Below are 19,148 nucleotides of genomic sequence, written 5' to 3' on the forward strand. Positions count from 1 at the left end.
TGCCCGGATGAGCCAGAGCCACCCCCCCAGAGAGACCACCCGGCCCCCATGCCAGACCCCCAGGCAGCGGAGGGCCCCCAGCCCCCCCAGGGGAGGGAGAGGGACGAGGACGAGCGGCCAGGCAGGAGAGGAGGGAGGAGGAGGGAAGCAGAGCAGGAAAGGACAGGGGAGCGACCAGAGGGCCAACCCACCCCAAACCCCAGGGCCAGCCAGGGCGCCCCAGAAGAGACCAGCCGCCGCCACCCCCAAGGCCCCGGGAGAGCGCATAGACCCAGCAGACCCAGGGCTCAAAGGGAGAGACACCGGGGACACCCACCCCCAGGCAGAGGGGCCCGAGCCACGCAGGCCCCGCAGAGCCAGAGAGCGACCCCAAGAGCAATAGGAAAAGGACACCATTAGTGCATGCACACAGCCTTGAAGTCCATGGTGCCATCCTACTTAAAAAGGTAGAGGGTTAATAAACTGAAATAAAGCAGAGAGAAGTCAGACCATACACACAGACAGAATAATAATTACAATTTTATGAGGGAAGTGGCATACGCCCACATACAAGCGGAGGCTATAGATTAATATTTATTGATTTAATAAATGGAGACCATTTTTCTTTGAAGGAGTCCAATTGGTTTTTTCTGATAGCAGATATTCTCTCTAGTGAAATGTGTTCTGTGAGGAGGTTCAGCCAATGGGTGATGCTGAGGGCTTTCTTATCTTTCCAGTTAACTAAAATAGTTTTTTTGGCGATGGCGATAGCTGCAAGTGTGGGTTGGATATGAATGTCTGGTAGGGCTGTTTGCGTTAGATCACCAATTAGGCAAACGTTTGGGGAATGCGGAATCCCACAGTCCAAAATATTGGAGAGTTTCTGCGTGATTGTTACCCAGAATTGATAGACGGGTGTACAAAGCCACAGAGCGTGAAAGTAAGTGTCAGTCATGTTTTGGGTGCATTGCGTACATGTGTCTGAGCGTGAGAAGCCCATTTTATACAGTTTATATTGCGTTATATGCGTTCTGTGAAGCACCTTAAATTGGATCAATTGTAAGTTGGTGTTTTTAGTCATTTTAAATGTGTTTTCACAGATCTGGGTCCAAAAATCAGAGTCAAAAGATTTGGATACGTCTTTTTCCCATTTTTGAGTTGGTAGGTGTATAGAGTGTGTCTTTGAGAGTAAACTATAAATTTTTGAGAGATTCTTTTTATTTCTTGGAGACAGTTTCACAATGTATTCGACAAATTCAGGTGGCTGTAAATCCGTTGGCTGTAAAGTAGTCTGAAGCGATGGAATTCTACTTGTAATCGTCTTCTTTAACTTATTAACTTCTACCAGTTACATGTCTGCACATCTCATATCTTACTGTTTATTTTTTTTTCCAAGCTTTTTGCTGATGTAGATGTTAAGAAAACCCCAAGAACACCTTTACTGTTACATATATTACAATAAAAAAACAATAAAATTAATGAAAGAAGTGCTGAGTAGGGGCATTAAAAGCCCAAAATTAGATTTTTATCTAATTTTAATTTCCCCAATAGTTTTCTTCAAACTGAAAATGACATAAAATATGAATTTATGTGTTTTTGGTTATTTACCATGATAGAATAAAAGCAAAAAAAAGAAGTAAATCACATAAAATTAAACCCAAAGCCTTAAAATAATGTCTGAAAATGAGTTAAATTAAGTTTAACTTATCAACTTCTTCCAGCTACATGTCCATATATCTCATATCTTACTGTTTCTTATTTCAAACTTTATGTTTATGAACACCTTTAATGTTCCATATTATTACATTATATGTTATATTATCAAGGAAGAAGTGCCGAGTGGAGACAATAGAAGCCCAAAACTATTCCTATTCACGCCAAAATTAGATTTTAAGGTAATTTTTACTTCCCCAATAGTTTTATTCAAGCTGGAAATAACATAAACAGTCACAAAATATTAATTTTTGCTTTTATGGTTATTTATACAATACTATAAAAGCAAAAAAAAAAAAGAAAGTAAATCACACAAAATTAAACCCAGAACCTCAAAATAATGTCTGGAAATGAGTAAAATGAAGTTTATTAACTTATACCTGCTGTACATGTCATATCTTACTGTTTCTTATTTGCTTCCAACTTTGTGCTTATGTACACCTTTACTGTTCCATATTATTACATTAAACACAATAACATTAACAAAAGAAGTGTTGAGCGGGAGTATTAGAAGCCCCAAACTATTCATATTTATGCCAAAATTACATATTTATTTCCCCAATAGCTTTCTTCAAGCTGGAAATGACACAAACGGGTAAAAAGGATGTAAAACATTGAGTTAAAGATGTTAATCAGCTAAAAAAAAAAAAAAAAAAAAAAAGGAACCAAAGTATTACATGGGGATGGATTTCAGGGAATATGCACCTTTTTCGACACGACATAGTGAAAATGTTAAGAAAAAAAACATAAAAAAGACTTATTTTTTGACTTTAAAGTCATTTCCAGTTAGAATAAACCCATTCACTACCTTAAAAAAAAAAAAAAAAAATAATCACTATAAGTAAGAATTTCAGACAGGTATGAGAAATCATGGGCTTACCTGAAGGTAAACTTTTCAGTGCCCTCTGGTGGACAAACTGCGCACTGGTGACAAAATATCAGCATATTAGTCAACACTGAAGTGAATTCTGGCATACTAATACATGCAACAAGCTAAAATCTGCTTTCATAATATGGTCCAGGAAGGTACAGTTTGCACACTTTGCTGATAAACCACAGCAGCAGCAGGGTTCAGCTGCGCTTCATCCTTTTCATTTTCCATTCTGCTCTGTACCTCAGAACACGCTGTTGCTCATTTTATTAATGCCGGTGGCACAAAAGCTCCCATTTGACCCTGAGCGTCCATCTGAGAGCAGTGAGGGAGAACATGGGCACTGTGCTAATGCACTAAATGCAGGGAACGGGGGAAGCCGAGCTAATGCATCGGGGGGAAATAAATAAATTAAAAAAAGACACATGAAAGCAGGTCATAAAAAGTGCACTTAGGAAGAATCCTAAAATGTCACGTATTATGCCACACATTCATCACATACACAACGAGCGCATGTATTTTATTAATACAACACCGATACAAGCCGTTCCCTGTGTTTGAAGAGTTCTGCGTCATCTCTCTAAAGGTTGTTGTTGTTGTGACTGAAGCTGCCTTGTTATATTCCATTTGCTGCTCTTTAACCTTCACTGTTCAGAGGAAAAGACTGCGCAATGAAAATAAAGTTTCGGTTTAAAAATAATACACAAAAAGCATCCACAAATCTGTCTAAAACTGAAGAATAAAGGCTGTTATAGGATAATTGCAAGAGTATTGCACTTTAGCCATTATACAGGAGACTACATTATGTGTAATATCACTTAAATGTCAAAATTTCATCTTAAACTGTGGATTATTTCTTCTTTGAACACTTAAAAATAAATACTTTAAGATGGCTATACTAAAAACTGAAGTCCCAAAGTAGAATTTCAATGCAACAAAACACCCGCCATCCCTGAAACTAAACCAATAACTTACAAAATCTATCTGCATGCTTACATCATGGCTCCACATGGACAAGAATTGAAGAGGAACTGAAAAATGTGATTGTGAGACTCCACAAAGACTGAAAAGGACCCAGGAGAAGATCAGCGAGCAACTAAAAATGAGCGGAAACAGTGTCAGCAGTAATCAGGAGGTATAGAAGGAGCCATAGTACCAATAATCAGGGCTGCCGTAGTCCTCCTAAAATGACTGAAAACTACTTTCACCATCTAGCTGAGCTGTACAAAAAACAGACAACAGCTGCTTCAGACTTGGTACAGGAGCTATGAATGGAAATCTGAGTTTCATAGCTTCATAATGTAACAGCTGTGTATGTGTGCGGTCAGTTGAATTTTCTTCAGCTTTACTCTGCAGAAGAGATTAATACATGTAAATTATCTTCTGCTGACGTTTCTTCCTGCACTCTGCTCCCATATCAAGTAAACTATTACTGTGTGTAACATTTTTTTAAGTACATTTTCAACAACAAATTTTACAATGAAAATAAATCAAACACAAAACGAAGAACAATGCCACTGGATGGCCGCATTAACACAGTGTCAGGGTGGGAAGACTGAACGGAAATCTTACAACTTAAAATAAAACACTTACCTGCAGAAGAGCTTAACACATGTAAATTATCTTCTGCTGACGTTTCTTCCTGCACTCTGCTCCTAAACATACAAACAAAAACAATTATCACCTGAGTTGCACTGCGTGAGTACACACAGGGCGCACGCCTTCAGACAATTAGCGCCAAAAAGAGCAGAACCAAGAACATCTATGCAACCTCTAATAACGGTTAGAACAACACGTCAAAGCTGGACATCAAAATAATACACAATAGTAAACAATATGCATCAAAAACTACAACAGAAATGCTAAATATACAAAGAAAACATGACATCACAGCAGCAAATTATCCCACAACTTACCCACAGCTGTAAACTATTACTGTGTGGGATATACGGGAGAAGCTACGGAAGGCCGGGAGGCACAAACATAGCAGGGTGCAGAAGAGCAATTCACATTTCCAAAATCAATAAAATAATGCCAAATAAAAATAACTCATTGAGAGAAAATTCAAAAATATTCAACAGAACAACAACAAACATGAATTAAAAATAATAACAAAATAAATTTTTAACTCTGTTACAATAACATCAACCTCTATGGAGGGCATCCAACAAAAACACCTTTGCTTGCTGTTCTATAGAAAATTACAAGATGGAGCCTTATAAAAAGCATTCAAATAAGCCAGATGAATGATGGAAAACATTTTAGAAACGAACTGCATTGCCTCACATAGGGTAAATACCACTCCAAAAAATGCCACGCCGGCGCAGATGCACCATTGGTTGCAGACGCAGGAAGCCTCACAGTGTGTAGAAGGCCGGAAGACGCTAATGCAGACATAGTCCAGCATCAAAACGACACCTTTCCAACTTCCTACTGGTCTCAAAGATTAAGCCAAGCAAGTCTAAGTGTAACTGTCAGGATGTGTTTCTTTGTACAGAGAACATTTTTGTTTTGAAATCCACCTACTGGTCAAAGTGTGTATTGCACTAAATGAACAGCATGCAGTGCTCACATGACCAATGAGAAAAAAGTGTATGCTGGCAGGAGGTACTGACCATAAGGAGACAAGGTAAAAGGACGCTTGCAAGTAAAAATAATAAGAGGACATTGAAGGAGTGTAACAACTCCTGAATTTCTGGTCAGAAGGCGCACACGGTATGCAATTGTAATTTTATTTTGTACTGACATTTTGTTTAGGTTTGTGTTTTTATTTTGTGCTGGCAAAATGCTTGTGTCTGTATCGTTGACTTTATATTAGTTTTTCATGGTGTTTGCTGGTGAAAAGAAGATTTGCTGTGGCAAAGAAGAGAATAAATACTGGTCAAACATCAGTAGGAGCGGGGCTTATCTGTACCAGAAGAAAAACTTTGGGAGCAGTTATACTAAGAACACACAACTAGCACAGTGAAAGTGCAAATGGCTCATTTAATCAGTTATGTTTCCGCAGCAACCACAGCGATTCTTGTTTCCTCTACATCTGGTTCAGGTTTGACCACTAGGTACCATGGATAGCTCCGTATTCTGTATTTTGTCTTGTGTTTACAAACACAGGCGAAGTGAGGCATGACATCAGAATTAGTAGGTCCGAGTATTCGGATTGAGAAACCACCAACAGCCAAACATTCACATATTCGGGTCCAGCCCTAAAGCCAAGTCTAAGTACACACGGCTTGGGTCAGATTCCCAAATGCTGGTAGGTCTGGTTCATGGGGCCAGCCCAGGTTCCCGTAAACTGTTCAGACACACTAACAGAACCCAAAGAGTAGCTGGGTCTTCTCACTGCTCCTCAGGTGCCTCTCTCAGAGCCAGAGAAGATCTTTGGGGTTCAACTGCTGCAGCCAACACAGACAAATTCAGTAATCTCAGTTCCACTCCATCAAACAGCTCCTAAAGGCTTGGCCTGTCTGAGCCATGATGCTGAACACACTCGTGCAGCAAGGTCTCCTGAGATGATAGAAGATATTAAAACATCTACTTTTACTTCCAAAGTAACAAACCCAGATACGCTTCTGAGCATTGAGACTGAGCAAAACAAACAGGACACCACCAGGAGTGATGTTGCCAGTAGGGCTGGACCTGAATATCCGAATATTCGGTCGTGACGATGGTATCCGAATATTTATTTTGAGATCCGAATATGGAAATGTTTGCTTTACTTGTCCGTCTTATGAGTGTACCAGCTTTTTCTGGAAGCACAGCAACAACTCATCCTGATTCTTTTTACTGTTAAATGTCCAGTTTTTGCTCCCGAATCCCGAGGATGAGATGAATCGTATTTTTCTTCCGTTGGAAAGGAACCTTCTCCCTATTCCTCAATTTCCGGACTAGGTTTTCTTAGGTAACCTTCTTTTCAATTAGGGTACACTGTTAACCCAAAAGTTCTTTATACTCAACTGTTTCAGTAAATACCACTGTAAAAAATTGTTTTTAAAAACAAGAATAACACCAGAGTCAGCGGCTTCCGGACTACATGAGCGAACATGGACGCCACAGCGTGCGGTAAGAGGAGAGGTGGAGGATTTGCTCTGCTTGTGAACGACAGACGTTGTAACCTTTCACACGTTATCATCAAAGAACAGTTCTGAAGCAGGGACATTGAACTGTTAGTCTGAGACCATACTATCTGTCACAGGAGTTCACTGTGATCATCTTCATTGTTGTTTACATTCCTCCTACTGTACCTGCTGAGACTGGAGAGACCAGGTCGATCATGTCTTCCCACGTTCCTCCTCCAACCCAAACTTCTACCTTCATCCTCTCAAGCTTGGCCTTCTCCCACCAGCTCTGGGACCTCAGTCAGCTCAGTCCGCCCCCATCTCACTCCTCCTCCTCTTCTCTATTGTCTTGGTTGTCCATGATAACATGCTGTTGTTATAAATTAATTTCCAATTAAGGATCAATAAAGTATATATTCTATTCTACAGTGAAACTGTGGATGGCTCATTTAATCAGTGATGGTTCCACATCAACCACAGCAACTCGTGGTGCCTCTACATCCGGATAAGCCTTGACCACCAGGCTCCAAGCGCCACAACCGTTGCAGGCGCTGCTGCACTGGGGGTCCTGGTCCTACAAAACAGCCACAATACTACTGAACTGAATAAAGCTGAAATAAACAGCTACAGCTTTACCATCTTGCCTCCCGGGGGTTCCCTCAATATGATCCCAATCGAGCTTTGAGCAGCCGGGGTTGACAGCATCAATCACCTCTATACGTTCTCCACATCCGGGTATGCCTGGAAAACAGCCCCGCAACCGTTGCAGGCGCCGCTGCGCTGGGGCAATGGCCGGCTACATAGCAACCAGGAGACTATTCTCACGTCATCCAGCACAGTCCCCCTCTAAGTACACATGTTCAGTAAAGTAAAACTGCGAATGGCTCATTGAATCAGTTATGGTTCCATATCAACCACGGCAGCTCGTGGTGCCTCTACATCCGGATAAGCCTTGACCACCAGGCGCTGCAACCGCTGCAGGCGTTGCTGCAGTCCCCGCAGATGTAGGAGGCCTCTCAGGGCTCCTGCTCGCAAGACGTAGGAGGGCCGGCAGACACAGTCCAGCATCAAAATGCTTGTAAATGATAACTTACACATTTACAATCTCAGCCAACACAGTAGGAAAATTGCTGCCGACATTCATTCTCCACTCTGTACTGTGAATGCGTAACAAAACATCTAGCATGCACTGTCCCCTCTGATATCTCCATTTCCGATACTTTCCATGCTGGCCACGCCCAAAGAGGACCTCAAAATTTAAATCTCTGCCACCTCCAACCTCTGCCTCCCATCTTTTCCTCAGTGACGGTGTCTGTCAATAATATAATATTGCTGGTCTCACCACCATTTTGTACATTTTTCCTTTCATTCTGGCTGATACTCTTATCACGCCTTACACCCGTTCCAACCACCATGGACATGCTTCTTCACCTCTTTTCCACATCCTCTATTGCTATGGACGTCACAATATTGATGACGATGTCACACAATTGTACTGATGCCACAACTGAGGAATACTTTTGTTCCTGCAGCGACCACGCCCTTGCACAGCTGGTACCCCCACCCAGCAGTGTGGTGCTCATAGACGGGACTACCACAGTGAATTCATAGTCCTGACAGTGAAGCACGGAGGTGGGAGTGTGATGATATGGAGCTGCATGAGAGCAAAAGGTGTTTGAGATGACATTTATAGATGAACGTCTGAGGACATACCCAAAATACCAGCTGACAAGAAGCAGAATCTTGAATGACAAAAATATTCCAGCATGAGAAACATTCAAAGAGCAAAATCACACGAGTTTCTGAAGAAGAACAAAGTGAAAACTACAACGTTTTTGTTGCATTGAGTTCCTACTGTGGGGCCTGTGTTGTAAACAGTTTGTAATTTGACATAAGTGCACATTTAAGTGATACTGCACAGGGGTTGTTGTATACTGTGTTGAGTTTAAAATCAAAATACCAAATGAAGGTGACGTCAAGTAAGGTTCACAAAGAAAAATTATGTGCAAAAATGTCAAAAGCTTTACATTTTATCGGCACTGTTTCAGTTATCCTAATGCTGAGATATAATATTTTAACTTTACAATTTGCAATACTCTAAACAAGATGTTAGAGGACACCAGTAGCTGCCTTTCTTCTAGTAGCAGGGAAAAACTAACACATATTTCATGAAAAACAAACAAAAAAATGCCTGTGTAGATCGTTCCACCTTCTTTTAACGTGCATGACAAAGAAATCTAACAACCTGTGTAGTCTATGTGACAGAAGTCTAGTTCATCCTTTTTATTTGATATTTCTTAGTCTGGAAACCCATGAAACTCCACGTCCATGTCGTCACTGGACTGGAAAAGCTTCCACAGATTCAGTAAAGAGTCTGGAATGTCTCCTGGGTTTTCATGTTCAACGTTTGTGTCCACTTTCCATCTTTTGCGCTTATAAACTCTGACCCTCCTCTGGATTTTTCGGACCGGAGAGAAGTTTTGTGAAGGAAGGCTTTCGTCTTCTTCCCTTTTGGAGAGATTTTTTTCATCCACCTTCTCCTGGAAAACATTTCTGTCCTGATCAGCCTCAAACGGCAGCAAATCCTTGTTCATATCAGGATCTTCTTGCACATTTGTCTCACCACTGAGGCCTCTTTCATTGCGTATGTCCATATCATGAAGGTGAGAGGTTGAGTTGCTTGTATTTTTGTGAGATATGTGGTTCTCCTGCTCAGTCTGTGGAACCCTGGACGGAAAACAGCGGCCTGTTTCAGGCTGTACCTGAGAAATTTGAGTCAGTTCTGACTTTTCTGTGCAAGAACTCAAAGAATTCTGTTTGCACGGCCGCTTTCGTGCAAGAGATTTGTGTTTGGATCTGTTTGAGTAAGTGTTACACTTCCTCCGAATGCCATCTCCGTGAATCAGAGATGAAGAATCAGCTGTTGATCTCATTTTTAAATTGTGTTCTGAATGTGATTCCTCAACTCCATAGACAGTCTCTGTGGGATCAACATCTCCATCCTGTCTGAAGTCAGGTCTCCCACATGGTCCAGGAACGATGACAACAGAGGAAATGCTGCACTTTGGTCTGATAGGAATCAAAGAAAAATCAAAAGGTAGTTGAGAGGAATAAACAGCTGTAAAATATAGATACACTACCGTTCAAAAGTTTGGGGTCACCCAGACAATTTCACGTTTTCCATGAAAACTCCCACTTTTATTCATGTGCTAACATAACTGCACAAGGGTTTTCTAATCATCAATGAGCCTTTCAACACCATTAGCTAACACAATGTAGCATTAGAACACAGGAGTGATGGTTGCTGGAAATGTTCCTCTGTACCTCTATGGAGATATTCCATTAAAAATCAGCTGTTTCCAGCTAGAATAGTCATTTACCACATTAACAGTGTCTAGACTGGAATTCTGATTCATGTAATGTTATCTTCATCAAAAAAAATTATTTACCTTCAAAAACAAGGACATTTCTAAGTGACCCCAAACTCTTGAACGGTAGTGTACATATAGAGTCCCATATGATTCAGAGCCATGCAAAATTTTGATTTATAGTGAATTTTTATTTGACCAACAGGTTTTTTCCTGTCTAGAAAATATGTAAACAAGTGACAAAAGACAGTAAGACATTGTGTTCAAGGTTAATTATCTTCTAAAAACTATTTTTAAGGTTTTTTTTGGTTGTTGTTTTTTTTTTTTTTTTTTTTTTAAACTAAAAATGCCACATCCAAAGTCTTTATTTCCTCCACATCAGTAGTTCTGATGTAGTAGTGTCTAACAGTGTTTCTGCAGCTCTCCACTGGGATTTAGTTCCTCCAAGTGTCCATCTCCAGCTCTTTGAAAGCTTCCTCTCCATCACTCTGCTCTTCAGTTCCTCCACACATTCTGGATGGATTCAGGTCTGGACTCTGGCTGGGACGCTCCAACATCTTCTCATTGTTTTCTCTTCACCATTTCTTCACCACGTCGGCTCCATGTTTCACATCATTGTCTTGTTGGAAGCTCCAATGCTGCCCAAGGAGCAGTTTTTCTGCAGACTGCCTGATGTTCTCCTCCACAATCTCCATGTTTCCTCTTTTCTCATGACGCCATTTACTTTGACCCGGCTGCCTGGTCCATCGACTAAAAAACAGCCCCAAAAAGCATCACATTCCCACCACCATGTTCGACTGTTGGGGATGATGTTCTTGGCTTTGAATGCTTCTCCTTTCTTTGTGTCCAAATGTCTCCATTTTCATCTCACTGAACTCTTTGGTTTGACTTGCAGTTGACTAGAGATTAGAACGCTCTAGAATATGGTAGAAATTACTAGGAACATGTGGAATGATATAAAAGCTGCATTTTCTCAATAATATGCAGCAATTTCCACAAATGTAAATAATACTGGACATGGCAGTTTAATAAAAACACATAAAATACAAACACGGACAAAGTTCAGCATTATCTAACACAATGTCTTACTGTCTTTGTCACTTATATCATTTCCAGCCAGAAGAAACCTACTGGTCAAATAACTGATAAATCAAATGTTGGCAGGGGTTTGAATAATTTGGGTTTTAATTGAACATCAAATTTGGCCATAAGAGCTGGTTTCATATGTGTTTTACTTACATAGTTTCAAAATGAAATTTACCTTTTGACATTGGTTTTGATGTGAATGAAGTTGCAAGGCAGAGTTGAGACCAGTCTGTCCACCACCGAGTATTTATCACTCCTGGAGAAAGCCTTGTGACGTTCGCTCTGCAGATGCTGAACAAAAATTACCCCTTTAAATAATTGATAATTACAGCTGTCAGGTAAAAGGCTACTGAGGGGAACATTTTCTCTACTGCACAAGCACCTACATGGAAAAAAATCTTTTTTATAAGCTTCTGCTACATGACAAACTGTGCACAGGCAGGGAAGGTAATTTACTGAGCGATCAGATGATGAGCATCATTTCCATGATTACACCACAGCACTCCTCCCATCATTGTGGGACTGAAAATAGACTCCAATTTCAGTTAACCTTGGTTATTTTTTTGAGTCAAGTATTGATTTGACCCAGCTCAGCATTAATTTCATTTCATTCATACATTTAGAACTGAAAGCGAAAGCAGCACCGCGTTTAATTAAAATGAAAATCATGCACATTGGACCACATAACATGTATTATTATTATTATTATTATTAGAGAATCAGTATCATCAAGATGAGAAGTGTGGGGATTTTAAATGTGTTTTCCATACATTGTTCACATAAAAGCAGAATTACTAACTGGAGCTTAATGTTGTTTGCTGAGCTTCTAATTTAATATTATTTCATAGCAAATTACCAGTATAATAAGGTGTAAGCATATCTACGCTTTGATAAAAATATAATTTTATCATGTGATCCAAGTGAAAATTAAGCTTAATTGAAATAAATTACAGTTTAAGAAGCTTTTAGAAATGAAGACATATAAAAAGCATTTTGTGTGACTTCGAGGTAATAGGATTTGAAACATATATTCTCTATGTGTTGTGTGACAGTTTTACTAAGATGTTATCTCACCGTTGTGAGGTTGTCGTATTTGATCATACAACACTCGCAGTAGCCTCCTCGCTTCTTGTCTCGGTTCTTCTTTCGGCCGTGAGCTTTCTCCTCGCTGCCTGAGGCCTTCACACCTCTGTTCCAACGCGAGTCCAGAAGGTAAGAAATAAAAAGAGATGAAAAAGATTCTGGTTTCTGCATTTTTCATAGACTTTCATTCCGGCTTGATGGACTTTTGAGCACCTCAAGCACAACAGGATCATCTCAAATTGCTTGTTTAAGCGACACAGAACTTTAAATTCTGCAGCATATCTAAGAGGTTCAGCATTTACCAACATATAATCCTGAATTAGAAAATGTATATAGTTAGTTAAGCCCTTATCAGACAGGAGACACTTAATATTGCACAACATACTGATTGTACAGTATCTTAAACAATGTGAAATACATATTATTGCACTAATAAAAAGACTAAAACTGCTTTGCAACAAAGGATTTGCGTGCAGCTGATAAACTTTGACTCTGTGTGGCAGCTCACCTGTCTGAGGTGAAGAAAAGTTCATATTGTGGCCCGCTGTTAGATCCTGATCCACCCTTTATTTAGAAATCTAAATAATGAAGTTACTGCTGTTGTTTGTGCTCTTTTGAGACATTCATTGTTGATCCTGCTGCTGTCTGATGCTGCAGATATTTAATAAACTCAGAGGAAAGACTCCTAAACAGCTGAAAGCAGCAAACTAAACTTCACTAAACCTGGACTACATTTAGTATTGGTGAGTCTCATTAATCTGACCTCTTACTGTCTTAATCACAATAAAGTTACATTTTTATGAACATTTCAGTTTGTAATAGATGTGAAATTGCAGAACAAAGTGAACAAAAAAAAGGTGTTATGTGATTTTCAAACTGTGCCTTTTGCGCTCTGTGATGTTTTTGGACCAATATTGGTGCTAAAATATGAAAAAAAGTCTTCCCGAAATCGCTTCACACAACCAGAAATTCAGACCTGGTACACCTAATAAAAGTGAAATGATACATTGGACTTTAATCGCCAAAAATGAGGCAGATGCTCTTTGAAACAGATGCCGTAAGTGCATGTCTGAAAAGGGCTTCAGTTAGTAAGTGAGTCGTTTTTTTTTTTTTTTTTTTTTTTTTTTTTTTTTTTTAATATTTTGTTTAGCACAATTAAGAATTAGGAGCAGAACATCGTACAAACTTAGACACAGCATTGGAAATGTGCTGCCGAGTGTAGAATTAAGTTACACTGAATATATTTAGGGTAAAATGTAAGGGGATAAAATATGTTCACTGTAACCAGCAGGTGATTAGTTTGTGTTTGGTGAGAGGTTTTTCAAAAATGAGGAATACTTCTGTCAAGTGTTAAATTAGCTAAAGTAATGAGACCCTGTACCTTTGTCCTCGCTGTTTGTTTCCAGGAGGATCTTTCTCGTCGCCACAGAACGGACTACAGGGAGCGACAGTCCTCAGGTTGAACTCTGGCATGTTTGGCATCGTGAGGTGGATTGGACGGTAGTGTCTGACGAAGAAAAATATATGTTGTACAGTACACAGATGCAAACAGAAAGAAATTAGATTCAGATTCTTTTGATTGACTCATTCTCACCTGCTTGAATCTTCAACCTTGATGAAAGGTTTACTGATCCGCCCCCCTGCAACAAAAATCATAGATCTGAGCATGTATTTACAGAGCAACAACAATACTGGATATTCAATATTTCTGCCTAAACATAAAAGGCTGGTTAACAAACAGAAATCAGCTCAGAAAACTTGCATAGTTCTACAAAAGACATGCACCTTTGAATTTCTGAAAGACTTGCTTTGCTGCTGATTCAGCTTTGACCTGTTAAAGTGACAGAAAAAGAAGTCAAATGCAAGATTAAACAATCACTTTTATGATAATATTAAATCTGTATACATAATGTATTTAAGCTGCAAACATACAGTTCTTTTGACTGCAGCTGCTGCAGGAATCTGGCGGTTGATGATCCTTTTTTTCTTCTGAACATAAGCCAATACATCTGGAATAGAAATCATAAACATACAGTGAGTCAAGTTAACTGCAGCTTCAAGCACAGCACAAATTCAAGCAAAAAAACTGGTTGCAGTAGTGGAGGACAAACTGTTCAACATACTGTTTATGTAGAGGATTTTCACACCCCAGTCCAGAGCATTTGACAGGATCTTGTTCATTTGTACCCTCTCCTAAAAACAAACAAGTGTGTCTTAGCACAGGAAAGTAAAGAGGTAATCAAAATTCCTCAGCAACCATCATCAGCATTGACTTAACAAACCTGCTCCTTCACCACTCTCTCCACCAAAGACTTCCCTCGGCTTGTGACAAACTGTAAAAAAAACAACAGAATATGAAAAGAGAAGAGCATCAGTGCAACCTAAAAATAAATGTGCATTCTAGGTGAACTTACTGCTTCCATTTGACCCTGAGATCTGCTTTTGTTGTCTCTGTGGCTGCCGGGTCGGTGTGGGTTGGATGGAGGATGTGGTGAACTCTGTCCAGAGTCTGGACTCGGGACAGGAGAGTCATGTCTGAGGCAGTGAACATACCGAGCCTCCCGCTTGTTCGATACCAGATACTTAATTTCCTTACTGAAGAACTTCTCAACAGTCTGAATGAAATTTCAAAAAGAAAAGATAGGATTAACGTGTTAAACTTAAGGCTGAATAATTGATTGACTTCATATTGAAACAAAGCAATCTGCAAATCACAAAAGCTGGAGTTACAGTAAATGTTGAACTGAAGCTCAACTTTAAGAAACTATATCACAAATCAAACCGCAACATCAGACAGAAAAAGCACAATTAAAAGGCATTTTCCTCAAACGTTTCAGCACCACGTAAACCTTTAGAGCAGCCTCTCCTGGGTCATTTTATCTCAAATCATCAAATTTTTACAACAGCTTCTGCTTAACTATGCCTCATTTGCCTGAAAATTTCATAGCATAAACTATGATTATTGACAGAGATATTTGTTAAATTTTAGACTGATACATCAAATATTTTCAGAGACCTTTTTTATTTAAGTTACCCATTCAACAGGTTTTTTCACACATTGAAATCTGAGGCTGTTTGGTTGACATTATCCCAGAAAAAATTAACTAAAAAAAAACTTTTAATGGAATTTCTCATTATGTCATAAATTAATATTCAGATTTTCAGACTCCAGAACTCTGTCTACTTGGATCAGGTTACATAGCAACCTGCTCAATCAGAAGGCTGAATGTGAATACTTTCCTTTCATTTTGAAAGTATTTCATATCATACTATTATTCTTTTTTTTTTGTTAATGTAAGCTTAAAGATGGGACAGTTTCAATTATTTGAAAAGAACCTGCTGAAAATGGATAGCCAAATTTTTTATTTTTTTTTATCATCTTTGAAAATGTTATATTTATTGGTCTTCAATTTCACAGTGCCATTACAAATATCCATATTTGATGACATAAATTTTTCAGAGATGGTCGAGCATTAAATTTTGATGATTTGGTCTCACTTCACGAATATCAAAACCAAAACTCAAGCATCCTAATGCCAGTAATACTGAAAATTTTCAAACAATAGCTGGTTCTACTGTCTTATTACAATCATCATAAATAATAATAATAATAATAATAACTGTATTTATATACAGTTAGGAACAGCGTTCACAAAGCGCTTTGACAGTTAAAACATGCAACACAGACAATCACGCAAGATATAGGACACAAGTCAGAGCTGTCAATTCAAATAAATAGTAAAAATAACAATAAGTTAAATTAATAATTAGGTAGATTAGCACACAAATCCAACAAGGGAACTAGGCCATTTAAAAATTAAAGAATAACATTGAGGGTTAAAATTAAAAGTCAAAAAATTAGAGAATTAAAGATTTAGAGAGGCAACATCACATGGAAGAACCAGGCAGCTAACATTAAAATAAAACAATAGAGAACATTGAAAATAAACAGGATGTAATACAGAATAAAACACTAAAACTAAATAAAGCTAAAAGTAAACTTAGCATAAAGCAAGGCTATAAAAGTGGGTTTTAAGAAGTGATTTAAAAGAAGTCACTGACTCTGCAAGCCTTATCTCCTCAGGCAGGAGATAATCATTGTAATTAAGTTGTAAACCCATCATATTTCAAGCGCTTAAAGGCCACTCTTTAGGAAATATAATGCTACTGATCAAAAGCGTTAGAGAAGCAGCCTGATGATTAAATGCTGTGATTAACTCTAGATCAAATCAGCACAGCTTAATTGTACATGAAGTTGCCTCAAGAGAAATTACCGATTTTAGGCTGTCGGCATAAACAAAAAAAGGGATCACATCTGTTTTTGCCTCACCCCTCCCAGGTCTTTGATGTCAGCCTCCAGTCGCTCTGCTATTCTGTTTGATGGCAGGTCCAGGTAAAACACCTTCCCAGCAAAGGGTCGGACTCGCACAGCAGAAGACACGAGCGATGTTTGCTTCGCGTGGCCCAGAGTCGTCTTACCACCCGTGTTTCCACCTTTACCTGAAAGACAGTCAGAGGAGAGGAGATTAAATCAAACAACCAAACAAGTCCAGTGGTTTTCTTGCTGACCTAACACAAATTAATGAATAGATTTAATCAACTGTTAGATCAGTCATGTATAAGGTTAGATATGAAGCATTTAAGGCTCAGGTTGTATCTGTTAACTCTTTATATATGACACTTATTGCATGCTTTTTCCCTTATCTGAATCAATGTTTGAGGGTTGAGGACGTCAGCTCTTTGGAGAGTTAGGGCAAAGATTATGTAAATTAGTTTACATGACTTGATTTGTCTTAAGAAAAGCAGATGTTAAACTGGACCAGAGCTGAGATTCACCTCCTGACATCCAAAATGCATCCTGCCGGAGCGCAATCTTTCTTATGAATTCTTGAAATATGGTTTCAGACAGTGTCTTGTGCCAAAAAAATTAATGTACAACAGCAGCTTGATCCATATAGTTTCCAAATTGAAAGAGAGGGACTGTTCAAGATTTGAGTAGGTGGCACAAAAGGTGACTTCGCTGATTAATTGAATCATCTCAAGTGTCATTGTAGTAAACCTAAATACTTTCCTACAAGCAAACAGAGCTGTTGTGCAAAGTTCTGCAGTAACGTCACTAGGAACAAAGTGAAAGAATGAATCCAGCATCATAAGAACTGTTCCTACATCTTTGCTGTTTACAAAAGTCCTAATTTTGTTTCCCTATGAGAATCAATACGTTAAATGGATTAATAATGGATAATTTTCAGTTTTATGAGGATATCTGCATTGGTGCAAGCATGGAAGTGATCCAATAACTCTCATAAATTAAAGAAAAGGCAACCAACAGTTAGCCTAATACTGAAAACACCGTTTATTAGCCGACACTTACCACCTACTTATATACTTTATTTTGTCAGTGTAGTTAATCTGCTAATCGGTATCCCCTTAATCATGAATTACATGCAAATAATTGTTGTCTTTTGGAACTTTACAAAGCATTAAGGAGATATTTTTTTCGTTAAATTTATTCATAAGGTTACCAGAAAGTACAGAAATTGTCCATACTATATATAATAGCTAAAACACCGGACACTTAGATCTGAACAATAATAATAATATCATTTGTAGTATTACTTTTCTCACCAATTTGTGCAATGTCAGTTTCAGTTTCATGTGCAGTATTTTGATTACATATGGAATATTTTACTTTTATGTACAATTTCATGTGAAATATTTCATTATAATGGGTGATATTACTCCATTTTATTATCATGTTCTGTCAATTACTTTTTTTCTGGGCAATATCTGGCATTAGAATTTTCCTTAGGACCACTAAAGATTCATCTTATCATATTTTATCTCAAAACAAAGATGAGAAAGCTATGGTTAAGTGGCTATTTAGACAGGTAAATGTAGTTTGAAACATCTTAATCTAAAATGTAACCAAAACAACAGAAGAAAATTAATTTAGTTTGTGGTACAACATTTTTAAAAATGACATTTGTCATATAATTTGCAGATTCACATCCACGGAGCTTTAATTAGAACTACTTTCTATTGAAGACAAGTACATGTAGAGTAAAAATCTTTCATATATTGGCTAGTTTTTGTATCCGAAGTTAGTGAGATGACTTAAACACACAAAAACAGCCAGTTAACGTTAATATAACATGGAAATAAACCTCACATTTACCTTCCCAGTTGGGTCCTGTTGGCTTCTGGTTGCGTTTCGGCTTCATTTTATTCTTTCATGGAGAAATAAATATTTTTTCTTCAGTTAACACAACCCAAAGTCCTCCTCTGACCCCTGTGAGTAAACAACGACAGAGCTGTTTACAAAAAGTGCAACAAAACAAGAGTTTAAAGAGTAAAACTGAGTTGAGACGCGGAGCTCTCTACCCCCTTTAATTTAAATCGAGCTGGTTTAAATTGAATCTTAACGTACGTTTAGAGCCTCGTCCCCCAACGGACTCACAGCTTCGCCGGTTGGCCGCCTTTCTTACATTTTTTTGAACCAAATAACGTCGATAAGAGCCGCGTTACCATGCTTGCTAACAGAAATAACCCACAGAGAAGTGGTTTAACAAATAATCACTCAGCTGTGGTCAACATTTTCATCGCTGTTTGTCTGAAAACATCCGTTTCCCGCTTTTAGTCCAGTGGAGGAGAAAGTCTGAGCTGCCAGGTTTGACATCCGCCCACGTAATCACAAGCACTGTGAAAAGTCCTCTAAACAAACTTAACTGGTAGATTTTAAATTATATTAAGTTCATATTTTAGTCTTTAAAGAGACGTTTTTATTTTGGTTAGCTTTATTGCTGTTACATCCGTTACTTTTAGAAAAATTAAGGTGTTTCTGTTGTAACGGAAACATTTCAAACCTGGCAACACTGACAAGTAGGTAAACGCCTTTATGTTTGAATATGGTGTTTCGTCATTATTGTAAAATTACATCAAATGATATTAAATAAAATATTTATTGACAGCTTGTTTGTGTTATGAGAATATCCA

At 38.5% G+C, this 19,148-nt stretch overlaps 2 protein-coding genes across 2 annotated transcripts in view; both read right to left on the reverse strand.

The window, feature by feature from the left end:
- adam22 (ADAM metallopeptidase domain 22) overlaps positions 1–4,249 on the reverse strand; it is a 103,263-nt gene extending 99,014 nt beyond the window's left edge. Inside the window, exons 1-2 of the mRNA XM_055013362.1 lie at positions 4,157–4,249; positions 2,573–2,616 (exon numbers count right to left, since the gene is read on the reverse strand). The gene's annotated coding sequence lies outside the window, so the exon portion shown is untranslated. The remainder of the gene's footprint in view (positions 1–2,572; positions 2,617–4,156) is intronic.
- Positions 4,250–8,290: 4,041 nt separating this feature from the next.
- On the reverse strand, positions 8,291–18,804 carry dbf4 (DBF4 zinc finger). Its single transcript, XM_023290016.3, has 13 exons — positions 18,583–18,804; positions 18,331–18,444; positions 16,486–16,655; positions 14,570–14,770; positions 14,438–14,488; positions 14,279–14,348; positions 14,088–14,164; positions 13,941–13,986; positions 13,750–13,795; positions 13,537–13,662; positions 12,147–12,261; positions 11,248–11,363; positions 8,291–9,687 (listed from the first exon to the last, which is right to left on the reverse strand). Exons 2-13 carry the CDS (start codon positions 18,374–18,376, stop codon positions 8,916–8,918), a joined length of 1,836 nt encoding a protein of 611 aa, XP_023145784.2. The 5' UTR covers positions 18,377–18,444; positions 18,583–18,804; the 3' UTR covers positions 8,291–8,915.
- Positions 18,805–19,148: the final 344 nt, after the last annotated feature.

Source organism: Amphiprion ocellaris, chromosome 9 (assembly GCF_022539595.1).
Source record: "Amphiprion ocellaris isolate individual 3 ecotype Okinawa chromosome 9, ASM2253959v1, whole genome shotgun sequence".
NCBI classification, from domain to species: Eukaryota; Metazoa; Chordata; class Actinopteri; family Pomacentridae; genus Amphiprion; species Amphiprion ocellaris.